Source organism: Euphorbia lathyris, chromosome 8, assembly GCF_963576675.1.
Source record: "Euphorbia lathyris chromosome 8, ddEupLath1.1, whole genome shotgun sequence".
Taxonomy (NCBI): Eukaryota; Viridiplantae; Streptophyta; class Magnoliopsida; order Malpighiales; family Euphorbiaceae; genus Euphorbia; species Euphorbia lathyris.
In genome coordinates this window covers 72,039,537-72,053,278 of record NC_088917.1, presented here as the reverse complement: position 1 = coordinate 72,053,278, position 13,742 = coordinate 72,039,537, and the positions used below count along the sequence as shown (strand labels likewise).

Genomic DNA, 13,742 nt, shown 5'->3' with positions numbered 1-13,742 from the left:
TAACATATTATTTAATTTTGACGGCCAAATATAATAAAATATAATAAATAATGAGCTGATTTATATATTAATCGCTCGAACAATATTCATCTCTTAAACTTAAGTAATATTACCCCAATCCATCTCTTACATCACCACATAGCACTAAAGTGTTAATTATGTCATTTTGTAAAGTCCATTTTTTTTAAATTCAGCCACTTTTTTTGGTGACTATATTAAATAACAGACATGTTTATTTAATTCAACAGCTACCACTTATTTAGGTGTAATAATCTGGTTGTTTGAATGTGAAAAGACATTAAATTAGTTGAGACATCAACATAAAAATCTAACCTTTTTCTGAAAAAACAGACAAAATATAAGAATCACCTGAACAACACAACATTATAACCAACAAATAAATAAACATCTCAATCTAAGCAGATAAAAAGTTTCCATCAAAACCAAAACCAAATGTAATAATTACATCCACCTTCAACAAATACAAACACAGATTTAAAAAAAAAAAAAAAAAATTAACAAAAACTAAACAATTTAAAAATTAGAAGAAAAATAAAAAATATATCATAGTTTTGGTTGGTTCCTAATGAAAAAAAACATTCAAATTCTGGGCATAAACATTCAAATTGATGCTGCGGCTCATCGGGACGAGTTATCGTCGACTACATCGGGTGCGTCTTGATCATCCCGTACGCTGAAACGACGTAGCTCCTCAATCCGTCCGGTTACTTCAGACATTGTGGGACGGTTATCAGGGTATTGAGCTGCACAATCTATTCCGAGTTGCAGAAGTTGAACCATTTCTTCCTCAACATTCTGGTATCTGAGAAGCTCGAGATCGAATACTTCAGAAGTCCATTCTTCTCGGACTATGGATTGAACCCAACGAGGTAGGTCGACGCCTTCCTCGTTCAAAAGGGCGTGGGTTGGAGGCTTCCCTGTCAGTAGCTCGAGTACTAGTACACCGAAGCTATAGACATCAGCTTTCTGTGAAACTTTTCGGGGGTCAGTTACCTCTGGTGCTCGGTAGCCAGCAACTCGGTTAGGTGTGGAGGAAGGACCAACAAGGTGTGCTAGTCCGAAATCAGATACTCGGCCTTCGTAGTTTTGAGTGAGAAGGATATTGGAAGATTTTATGTTTCCATGGGATACATTGGGGCCTTGAGAATGGAGGTATTGTATACCTCGAGCAGCTCCGAGCGCAATGCCGGATCGGATTTCCCAGTTCAACGGAGTCCTACCAGCTCCCTTGCTCCCTGTGGTATGATTAACAACAAGAGACTACTTTAAATACAAGGATAAAAAGAGGGCAGCCTGGTGTACTACGCGTCCCCGTTAAGCGAGGGTCCGGGGAGGGGTCCCACCACAAGGGTGTACTGGGGCAAACCTTCCCCTGCCAATTGTTTGGCAAGAGGCCGCTCCTATGACTCAAACCCGCGACCTCTCAGGTCACACGACAACAACGTTTATAAGCAAAATAGACCAACATATCTTTAGGACTCAAAGCTTTTCCTATCATTCTATTATAGTTCATTTTTTCAAGCAAAAATCGAAACGAATTGGTAAGTAAAAGCACGGTTTCTTTACCAATCCGTTCATGGAAACACATTTTAATCCAGAAAGTGACACAAGTCTATGAGAGGGGTGGCAATTTCTGACACGAGAACACGATTTATAGAGACAACTTGATTGACATGACAAAGATAGACACAATTAGCATTTTTCTTGCATCAAATAGAACACGATTTCGACACGAGGACCCGAAATTGCCATTGCCACCCCCTTTCTCTCAGTTTCAAACTCTTCTAAATCAATGTTTCTAATAGAACAAACAAAAGAAACCAAAGTAAGAAGACAATTATATCATAGAAAGAGCACAATTATGTAATTCCAACTAAGGAGAATAATGGTAACAATCCTCCATTATTGAGTTAGCAAAATTTCAAACAAGAAATGACAAATTCTATGTGAAAAAAGAACAAAATTAGAGAACAAAAACACAGTTTAAACAAAGAACAAAAAGAAAAAAGCAATGATTTTTTCAAACATCAAAGAGATATCGTATTGTCATGGAACCGTTTGAACTAAATGCTCGAACTGATAGTTAAGACCTAATCGTAGATCATATATTAATCTCTGTCACACCCCCACACACACACACACAAAACACCCCACATCCTCCTAGAGGCTCAGATACCATATCATGATATGGTATGGTAGAACTAAAAGCTCGAGCCGATAGTTAGGACCCAATCATACATCTTATATTAATCTCTGAACACATATCAGTGGTCAATCATGGATTAGGGGCAATCAATTTCTGCAATTTCCGACACAAAAACACGATTTATAGAGCCAATTGATGGCATAACACGATTATAACTCGATAACCCGAACCCTAAAAGGTAAGAGATGAAGAAATACTGACCATGTAAAAGAGCAGATAAGCTTCCCATAGGCATGTAATCATAAACAAGAAGCTTTTCATCTCTGCTATAATAGAAAGCTCTTAAAGGAATCAAGCTCTCATGATCCATGGCTCCCACTATTTCAATCTTCTCCCTGAATTCTTTCTCTGTAATTGTTACATCTTTTAGCCTTTTCACAGCTACAACAGTTCCCATCTCCAACACAGCTTTATAAGCAGTACCAAATGTTCCTTTCCCCAAAACTTCTGCTGAAGCTCTCAATAAATCCTCTAAATCAAAAACCCTAGAAGCTTTACCAAAAAAGATCAGTTTTTTAGCATTGGCTTCACCTCCTCCTCCGCCTCCAGCTCCCCCTTTTCCACCCCCCACCATTGCTGCTGCTGCTGCCGCCGCCACTGAGTATCCATTTCCATTTCCATTCCCAAATCCGGAACTACCATTTTCCATCTCTTCAGTTGGTTTTTCTCCTTGAATTCCAAGCTCCTGCTGCTTAATTGAAGCAATGTCAATCGATCTTGACTTCTGGCTACCCTTTTTTCGGCATAAGCACATCAAAATCATGACAATTAAGAAGAAACCAATGACAGATCCGATTGCAATTCCGGCAATGGCACCCCCGGATAACTTCTTCTTCTTCCCGCCGTTTCCATCTGTTGGTGAACTTGGTACCACTATAGAACCATTTGAAGTAGTACAAAGGTCAAGGGGTTTTCCACAGAGAGAATTTCCGAGGAAAGAAGATGTTTTAAAACCCCCAAATCGTTCAGGTACAGAGCCGTTTAACAAATTGTTAGATACATTGAATTGCTCGAGCTTCTCCAGCTTCAAATCCGGAATTGAACCAGTTAATTTGTTGTTCTCCAGGTATAAAGTCCTCAACCTGCTGAAATTCCCAAATCCAGTTGAGATCTCGCCGGTGAAGTTATTTTCCCCCAAATTGAGCCGCACGAGATCATGCAATGTGAACAAAAATTCCGGGATCTCACCGGAGAACAAGTTCCCCTGTAAGTAAAGATTCCGGAGGCTTTTACAAGCAGCAAGATCTGAAGGAAGCTGACCGGAAAGAGCATTGAGACGGAGACTGAGAGTTCGAAGTTGAGTTAGGTTAGAGAAAATGCCAGAAGGTAGTTGACCGCTGAGAGCTACACCGGGAAGACGGAGAACTGTTACTCGGTTGCCTTCACAAAGAACTCCGGCCCAAGAGCAAGGGGAGGAGAGAGTAACATTCCAGAAAAGAGTCCGGCCACCGACGGAGGAACGGAGAGTGAGAAGAGCAGCATGGTCGGCGGCGAGATCTGGCTTAGAAAAAGGTAGAAAAATTAGTAAAAAGAAGAAGAGGATATAATGGGTATGCATTTTTTCCGGGATGTTTGAGGGGGAAAAGGGAAAAAGTTTGGATTTTTATGGAAGGTGAGAAGCTCCGGCGAGGTTAGGGATGGAGCATTGTCCTGAGAGAGACAAACAGAGTAGAAGAAAGACAGTGAGCGTTTCAAGAGAAACTCATGGGGTATATGATGCTAGAGAGAGAGAAAGACAGACAGTGTGAGGCTGTAATATCTAAATTATAAATATTTTTTTTTATTTAAGAAATATTACAAATATTCATTTTTTATAATTTTAGTCATTTTGCCCTCTGAATTTTCGGGACGACCTATTTGCCCCCATCAACTATTTAAAAGTGATATTAACAACCTCCTCTTTTCATTATACCTGAAACAAGATGAAGTTCCAGTGTTTATGAATGATTGGAACTAACCTGCATCTATGAAGAGAACTTGTGTACTATCTGTACTAACCTTATTTGCAGCTTGTTTTAGTAATACACAACCTTTTTATTATAACATTGGTGCTTGCAATGAGAAAATGTCATGATTGTTTCTGTTATAATAAAAAGATGGTGTTACTAATACCACTTTTAAAGAGTTGAACGTGTAAATTGATCGTCCCGTAAGTTCAGGGGACAAAATGATCAAAAGTGACAAATTCAGGAGATTGTGTATGGTTTAGACTTTTTTTATAATATTTCATCACAAATCATTATTTATAAAATAAAAACATTTGGGTCGAATTTACTCATTCTAGGGGTACGACAATTAAACTTCAAAACGTAATATAAAAGTTATTTAATTTTATATTTTTTAATATTATCGTCATTAAATTTCAGTTCACATCTCAAAATAACCATTGACGACTTCAAAATAAAAAAAAAAATCAAGACTTGATGATATTCTAAATAATTTTAATTATTGAAAATTTTCTTTTAATATTATTCACTGTTTTTTGGTTAGGAGAGAGAAAGTTGATTTTTAAAGAAAGAAAAATTCAAAAATTATGATTTTGAAAAATAAGAAATGTGGTTTCATGGTAAATATAGTTCTAAACATCTATAATTCTTGAATACTTTTATTTTGAGGCTGTTAACGGTTATTTCAGAATGTTAATTGAAATTTAGTGATTATAATGTTAAAAAATATAAAGTTGAATCTCATTTATGTTATATTTTTAAGTTTAGCAGTTATATCGTGAAGATGAGTAAAATTCAGTAGCTATAAGTGTAATTTAAACATTTTTGTTATGTCATTTTTCACTTTTTTTTGTAAAAATATATTTCAATCATAAATTATTTTTTTGAAAGGACTCGGTTTATTTTACATTGTAATATTTTTTTTATATTAAAAGAGTTAGTGTTATAAGTGATATTAGTGTAACTAATAAATTGTTGGTTGGAATAATTAAGAATACCATTTTTTTAGGTTTGAGTCGTGTAAAGGTCAAATATAAGTATTAGAAGAATTGAACTCCTTTGAAAAAATTAAATTGGATTGGATACGTATTTAAGGAGTTTTATATCAAAAACTCGACTCGATTTTTCATATCATTTGAAGGACTTCCATTTTATATTTGGACACGTATATTGTGATTTCATTTAATAATTAAAATAATAAAATCTCTTATAATATATGTGGATCCATATTACATATAATAAAATATATATGAAAGATCCTTCATTTAACATAAAGAATCATATATTTCTAATAACTCCTCGTATTATGCATATTTAAAATGATTAAGAGGATTATTTATACTTATTTATCAATGTGTTATGGGCAATACGCTGGACGGGTTGGAAAATAAAGTCGAACTGTTTGCATCAGCCTGTCATCGGATTTGGAAGCTGAGGAATCAGCAAGTGTTTGGGGAAGAAACAAAGCCTATTTTTTGTATTCGGGATACGATTTTGCAGAATTACCGGTGGTTTAGGGAGAGCTTTCATAATGACAGAATCGGGGACAGAACTACTACCAAGGAGGTTGTGTGGGTTAGCTGGTCAAAACCCAAGACGGGATGGTTTAAACTGAACTCTGATGGGTCCTGTGGTTTATCGAACAACATCGCGGCTGGAGGAGTTATTAGGGACGATTTGGGGAATTGGATCTCGGGGTTTATACAGAACCTGGGGATCAGTTTGTCGTTTGTGCTGAGCTTTGGGGCATCCTAATAGGGATGAGGAGGGCTTCCGAGCTAAATATAAAATGTTTGCAGGTGGAATCAGACAATCTTAAGGCTATACGGATGATTACCAATATTCATGGTTCTCGGGTTCTTTCGTATAATCTGATTTAGGCAATATGGAGGATCCAACAGGATTTCGAACAGATTGAGTTCTTCCATGTGTTTCGTGAGCAGAACCGAGTTGCTGATCGTTTGGCTTCAGATGAACACATTACGGCTCTAGGTGGGTCGGCACTCTCAGGACCTCCGGAGTCGATTTCAAACTTGCTTCTAGAAGATATCGTGCGAGTCTGTTTTTCCAGACTGTCTTTTTGTTTGTTGCTTTCTCATCTTACCAATATATGGTATGCGTGTCTTTTTTCTAATTGATGAATTCGAAAATATGGTAAAAATTATATAGATGGATAATATCCAATGGATACTATAAATAAAATAAACTAAAAAAAGTCTCATTTTTATTTAAAATAAAATATTTTATATATTAATGATCAGATTTCGATATAGGTGTAGAATAATGTTTTTATTAGTACTTTTATTTATGGGTAAATTCCAAAAACAACCCTTGTGGTTTCATGTTGTTCAAAAAAAACTTCTGTGGTTTGTTTTTACAAAAAAAAAAAGGACTGTGGTTTACGCCGTTACCCGAAAAATGGAAAAGGGCTTAACACCGTTAAAAGTGCTGACGTGGCAAGGGGTAGAGTTGGAAAAAAAAATTATTTTTCTTTTTCTTCTTCTTGCTCTCATCCTCCTTTTCTTCTTCTTCTTCTTCTCTACCCTCCTCATCTTCGCTGAGTCAAACTATGATTCCAGAAATTCTGGAAATTTCCAGAACGTTGAAATCCAGAAGTTCAATCTGAATCCTCCTTCTTCTCCTTTCGATTCTATCCTCTCTATCCTTTCGATTAAAAATAAAATTTCGAAAATCTGATTCTCATAAAACACAAAGGAAAGCAGCGGAAACATCTTGATGAGCGTATTGAAGAACGATTGCAAGAATTGAAGGCCATAAAAAATAGGTACATCGCAAAAACGAAACAGTACGACGAAAAAATCAGTAAAATCCAGAAAAAGATGTAAAAAACCAGTAAATCAGTCAGATTCTTAGAATGAGAAAATTAGCATCCAAATGGAAAGTAAACATCCAAATGAAATCCTAAGCGTATTTTCAACAAAAAAAAGGGACATGCATGGATCTGATGATCAGTATTGCTAGATATTCAATCGCCAACAATAAACGAACCAAATCCCAACTCAGTAACATACACAGAAATTAAAAACAGAAATGAAACGAAGAAAGAGGAAAGGTGAACGAATCAGTTGTTGTTGTGTGCCTGGAGAAAGCCGACGATCTCACGAGCTTAGAAGCCACTACCTTTTTTTATCTTCTCTTCTCTTCTCCTGGCTCTAGGTTTGGATTTCAATGGCTCTCCATGATAGTCGCAATTTCCCACCAATTCCAGCAATATACCCAGATATAAAGGCCAAGTTTCTCACAAGCTCAGACAAGACAAGGTAGATTGAATATGAAAAAATGGCGTTTCTATTTATACCAAAACATTGGGCGAAGAGAGGAGGACCGCGATTACGAGACGGGTGAAAGAGAGACAGAGCGAAGAAGCGGAGAAGAAGAAGTTGAATTTTGATCAATTGGTTGATTTTGGAAATTCAGACAAATGAAATTTGTTTGACTCAGCGAAGATGAGGAGGGTAAATCAGAGAAGAGGAAAAAAAATTGGTTTTTCCAATTTTACCCTTTGCCACGTCATCCAACCTAACGGTGTTAAGTCATTTTTCGCTTTTTGGTTAACGGCGTAAACCACAGTCCTTTTTTTTGTAAAAACAAACCACAGGGGTTTTTTTTGAACAATATGAAACCACAAGGGTTGTTTTTAGAATTTACCCTTTATTTATTTAATGTACTTTATTTTTTTTATATCCTTGTATTAAATTGGTAAGCAAGCAGGTAGTTCTTTTTTACTAGATTTAGGGTCTGTTTAGTTCAGTTGTTAGCTTACAGATATTGCAGTTAGCAGTTACAGTAAGTTGTTTGCAGTTAGTTAGTAGTTGTTTGCTGTTAGCTAATTGGTAATTAGTGTTTGGTAAATTTACAAAGAGCTGTTGCTGTTAATATATGAAAAGACGAAAATACTCATTATTTAACAATATAAAATAACAATATAAATATTATAAAAAAATATAAATAAACATGTTGTACGAATATTGATAAAAATAATCTAAATAATAGATATGGCATTTTCGGTGCCACCCTATTTAGGAGAAAATCTCATCTTTTTTCAATGCAACCATAATAAAACCAAACACTGCTTTTAAATTTGATGAAACCATGATATATTTTATTAAAGCAAATTAAATTTGATAAAACCATGATATATTTTATCTTGTCTCATGGTATATTTTATCAAAGGTAAATGTATAATTCGTTGGGATGAAAAAAGTAAAGAATGATTTTATACGTCAGGTTATTAGTAATAGGTGACTATTAATATTTTTTTAAGAATACCCGGAGTAAATTGAAATAAAAATTGTGCTAATTTTGTCAAAAGGTAAACAGCTAAAAACAGCGTTTCATGAAAAGCTCCAAATTGGCTTTTTGAAACCGCTCATGTTTGCTTCGAAACCGCTAACCGCTGCGGTTTTATAATTATAACCAAACACTATACTACGAAACGCTAAACGCTCCTACGAAACGCTAAAACAAACATCCTCTAAATCATATATTTGTGATATGTTACCAATGAATGATAAAATAACGCACATGTAAAGTATAGATGACGAGATAATGAACGAGTAGATATTTTAAGAATTATTTGTCGAATTGACCCACGTGATTTATATTAGGAATAAAATTACTATTGACTGTTAATATTAAAAATAAAATCGCACAATTTTAAACAATATGGATAAAATTACTCCAGACTATAACATTAAAAATATTTTTCCATCTTATCCTAAAATAATATTACTTTTTTTTTTGGTAAGAAGGGAAGAAAAAAAACAAACAAACAAAAACCTAACCCGGGATCAGTCTAGGAAGACTGACCTCAATCCTATCCTCAAGAAGAGAAGGTAACAGAAAAGAAGGAGGAACGGAAAGGGTAGAAACACCTAACATCCCCCCATGCCCAGCAGCTGCCAAGCGATCCGCCACGCGGTTTTGCTCCCTATAAATATGGGAGAAGGTAAGAGAATCGAAGGCAGGACGAAGCCTCAAGATGGCTTTAATGAGATTCTGACTCTTAAGACAAACAGCCTGTCTATCCGAAATCCTGTTGATAGCCTCCAAATTGTTAGATTCCACCGAAAGTCTTTTAACACCCATGCGAATGGCGAGTTTAATGCCAGACAAGATCCCCCAGAGCTCTGCAGTAAAGGAGGAGCCCGTACCTAAGTTATGGGTAAACCCAGCCAGCCAGGCGCCACCAGCATCCCGAAGAACTCCACCAGCAGCAATTCTGCCATTACTAAGGAAGGAGCCATCCGTATTCAACTTGACAACCCCTTCCCTGGGCTTCCTCCAACCAACTAACTGGACCTCTTTAACCGGCTAAAATAATATTACTAACATGTGGCAATGAAAATAATTTTTAATTTTTTTAATAAAATAATCATGAATATGTTTGTTTTAAAATTTAGGGAAAAGAGGTGTGGCTTGTAGTGATAGCTGGGTTTTGGGATGGTGTTGTTGGAAGGTGGGGCAGTAAAATAAGTAAACCCTAGCTTTTTTGTTTTTCTAATGGAGAGCACACTCAACTTTTTTACTTTTTGGATTTTTTTTATCCTTTTCTTTATCCAAAATTAGAAAAATAAATACAACCCAGATACTATTTTATTTTGTCTTTTCCTTTTCTTTTGTATTTTTATTATACATTTAAAACAGGCATAACATCCATTTATGTCCCTAAAATATGACTTCAAAGTCAATTAGGTCCCTAAACTATCAAAATCATTATTCAGGTCCCTAAACTAGCTAAAAATTATTAATTGAGTCCCCATTTTAAACAAAAATCTTTAATTGAAGCCTCATCGAAAATCATTCGGTTGAACAATTTCATACCTTCTTTCTCAAACTCATTTTGAATCAACACAGATATTATTACAGTCTATATCAAATAATCACAGTTTCCGATTTTAGGATAGAATATGGATTCAATTGATGATTTTTGCTTAGTCCAGAGACCTAATTGATGATTTTGATAGTTTAGGGTTCTAATTGATTTTGAAGCTTTAGTTTAGGGATCCAAATAGGTATAATGCCTTTAAAATATAACTGCTGCAATTCAGGTTCTTTTTGGTTTTTTGTGTTGTTTAATTTACAAAAGATTTACTTCCAAAAAAAAAGATTTTAATAGATATATAATTATTTTAATTGTACCTGGTTTTATTTATGAAATTAACTTTTTATATGTTAATGGAAGCAAATTTATTCCTTTTATGTCATAGAAATTAATTTAATTTTCTTTGTCTGAAATTTTTAATTTAATTATCATTTTTTTTGCCTGGAAAAAATTATTTAATTTAAAAGCATTATGAATCATAAGAGTTAATTTCTTGTATACAATTGAATCTAGATAGATTTTAATATGTTTCCAAGTGATTAATTTCATTTTCTGTCATAAAAAAAAATCACATTATTCTGAATATAAAATGAAACACAAAACGAAAAATCTTCCATTAGAATTTCTATATGAGAAAGAACGAGCCCAATCAACTAAATGATGAACGACAATACGAATTCTAACTAAATTAGTAACTTTAAATCCACCTTATTATACTATCATTTTTATCAATGAATGTGAATCATATTATTACTACTAGTTTTCTTTAATGTTAAAAAAATATTTAAAAGGAGATTAAGATTCTTAACAATTACATGAACTAATCAGGAATAAATAAAATCGTCGGTATTGTAACAATCTTACCTAGCATTTAAGTGAGTAGGTTCATTCGCTAAACGAGGAATATAAGAGACTAAAAAGTTCAGATAATCTTTGAGAATACTTCTGCAATCTTGAATCAAGTCATCCAAGTTTGAGAAATCAGTTTTTCCGGAAAAGGTTCCATCAACAATAAGCTTCGTGTCAGTCTCAAACTCGATCTTGGACAACTGACATGAAATTGTCCAAAGCAAACTGGTTATAAGAGCTAGAGCTTCAATAAGTTTTGGTTCATGGATCCCATTTACAATATTACTGTATAGACCTGTAAAATATCATTTTCATTGCGAATAACAGCCCCAAGCCACATAGTAATCACTGTATCAATACAAAATTACAGTCATTTAATGTCTTGGTCTCAAGTTCAACGACGGATTCACCATTAAAGCTATCAGAGCTTGTACGAGAAGATATTTGTATCAAAATTTCGAGAACGCTTTTGAATTTATCACATTGATGATTGTTTTCATGCCCTTAACACATGTCGCCAAGCCCTCCGGTGGACAATCCTTCCGCTTTTGAGGAACATGTTTGAGTTTAAGATGTCACAGGTGTTGGAGATTTGAGGTGAATGGTCTTTTAGTCATTTGCCTTTACTTTTTTTTAACTTTATGTATCCCATATGAGAAACTTAGAAGATAGTTGAAAGGTTTATATTGGGTTGGGCTTTATGAGATATTAAATTGTGTTAAGTGGGTTTTACAAAATATACCGCACGCGCGCGCGACGTCCGTCCGTCAACTTTTTGACTAATTCTTTAGCTGTTGAAGTCTTATCTTCACTAGCCCTAATTTTATTCAACAAGCCACATTTTTCTCTCATGAACGTTGTCCACTACAATGTTCGTTTTTCAAACTAAAATAAAAGGGTTTTTCAGAGCATCTCAAAGACACAGTTTTTCGATTATACAGTTTTGCTCTCAAATATTAATTTCTTCTCTGGGCATTTCTAGAGTGCACTAGGTCGGTGCTTGCTGTGTAAACCTTGGTTGACGATCGGACTTCCACATTGCACTAGAGTCTATCGTAATCTTCAACTCAGTGGGTTTGTCCACGACACAACGATTCCATTCCGATAAGTTATTCTTTTTCCTCTTTTGTTTCTATAACAGGTTTAAGTCTCCATATGCTACAAACCGAAATAGTAACTGGTTTCGGTTGAACCGGGTCGAACCAGCTGGTTTGGTCCTGTTCGCTTTCTCTAATTTTATAGAGCATATAATTAGCTTTCAGAATTTGCTTATAACGATACGAATACACATTACAGTAATATAAGATTTGTACAAATTATTTGGACAAATTTAAAATTAAAATGCAGTATCATTAATTAAATTTAATATAAATAAATTTAGTAGGTTAATAAGTCCTTGAAACAAATGGCTAATACATCATTTTAAATAAATTTAAAAGTCTAAAGAAACACACTCCTAACCATTTTTTTTTTTGTTAAGTTCTGAGAGATGGTTAATATATAAAGCCAGAAATTAAAGCTGAAGTAGATGGATGAATATAAAAGCATCTTAGTTGACACCAATGTGACTTTGCTATATGTGAGTGATGATAGCTCAACAATTTATTTATTTTAATAAAAAAAATGGAAATTTGAGAATTGGAAAAGAAAAAAGGCAATAATAATTATTTATTCTTTTTGCACACATAATTATATAAAAAAAAGTATTGAATCTGACAATCTGACAAGTTACTAAGTTAATGAATTAATTTATCAAGAAAAAAGTGAATGAATTAATGATTGACACCATTAACTGATGGACTAGTAGATAGTTGGCACATTGGATGGCATTCATTTACTATGGCCTTGTTTCTCTTATTTTCACTATTCTAATATCAAATTGAACTTCTTCACACACAAAAAAAAAAAAAAAAAAAAAAAATCAAACTAAAGTTGAATAAAATGATTATATTTAGAGGATGTTTGATTCAACTGTTAGTTAATAGTTGTTGATGTTGCTGCTTTACTATTGCAGTAAATTATTTGCTATTGCTATTAGCTGTTTGTCTCTAGCGTTTACAACCACGAATAATTTTACTCTTAACATCTAAAATGATATAATTTTACCTCTTGACGTTGGCAGCTAAGAGCAATTTTACCCCTAACATTGACAAGTTGAATCAATTTCAGATATTATTATAAAATACATATATATTTTTTTTTTTTTGATAGAAATTGGGACGAGACAGAACTAGGACGGGGTGAGCACCCATGGCCCAAGAACTGTCAAACCCGCAATATATTAAAAAAAGGAAAAAGTGAATGTTTGAACAAAAGGAGAGAAGGAGAACAAACAACAAGAAGAGGGAAGGAGAAAATTTAGAAAAAATTAAGAGAAACGCAAATGTGAAATACTATAAATGTCATCATTGATAAACTTGTGGCAAAAATCAGGAGCGGAAGGCCACCAATTGATCATTGAAGAAGAGACTCCAAATTTTACCAAAGCGTCAGCAACTCTATTTCCTTCTCTGAAGATGTGAGAAAAGAGAATGTTCATCCTAGAGCAAATACTGAGACAGTGCAACCATTCTTGTCGAATACCCCAAGGAACATCCAAGGAACGATGTCTAAGTAGATTAATAACGTACATTGAGTCTGACTCAACCCAAAGCTGATGCCAATTTTTCTCCCAAGCGAGTTCGATTGCGAAAATAGCGACTCTTAATTCAGCCATGTAAGCAAAAGAAGGAGGGGTAGAAAATGCAAAACAACCTTTGGGAAAACCTCGATAGTTGCGAAAAATACCACCCGCTCCAGCCTCGCCAGGAGTGCCAAAAGCAGAGCCGTCTACATTGACTTTAACCCAACCCGGAGGAGGTTTAAGCCAGTGGAC

General features: G+C 34.6%; 1 protein-coding gene across 1 annotated transcript; it reads right to left on the bottom strand.

Moving 5' to 3' along the window:
* Positions 1-365: 365 nt before the first annotated feature.
* LOC136203110 (probable inactive receptor kinase At1g48480) lies at positions 366-3,954 on the bottom strand. Its single transcript, XM_065994169.1, has 2 exons — positions 2,429-3,954; positions 366-1,256 (listed from the first exon to the last, which is right to left on the bottom strand). The coding sequence occupies exons 1-2, from the start codon at positions 3,783-3,785 to the stop codon at positions 640-642; spliced, it is 1,974 nt and encodes a 657-aa protein (XP_065850241.1). The 5' UTR covers positions 3,786-3,954; the 3' UTR covers positions 366-639.
* Between the last annotated feature and the right edge of the window lie 9,788 nt (positions 3,955-13,742).

What these genes read in the sequence shown, in the direction of transcription:
- LOC136203110 (XM_065994169.1), bottom strand. Translation starts at nt 3,785, where the DNA reads ATGCATACCCATTATATCCTCTTCTTCTTTTTACTAATTTTTCTACCT. An exon ending in CTTATCTGCTCTTTTACATG is followed by an intron (nt 1,257 to 2,428) that starts GTCAGTATTTCT and finishes ATCATACCACAG; the next exon opens with GGAGCAAGGGAGCTGGTAGG.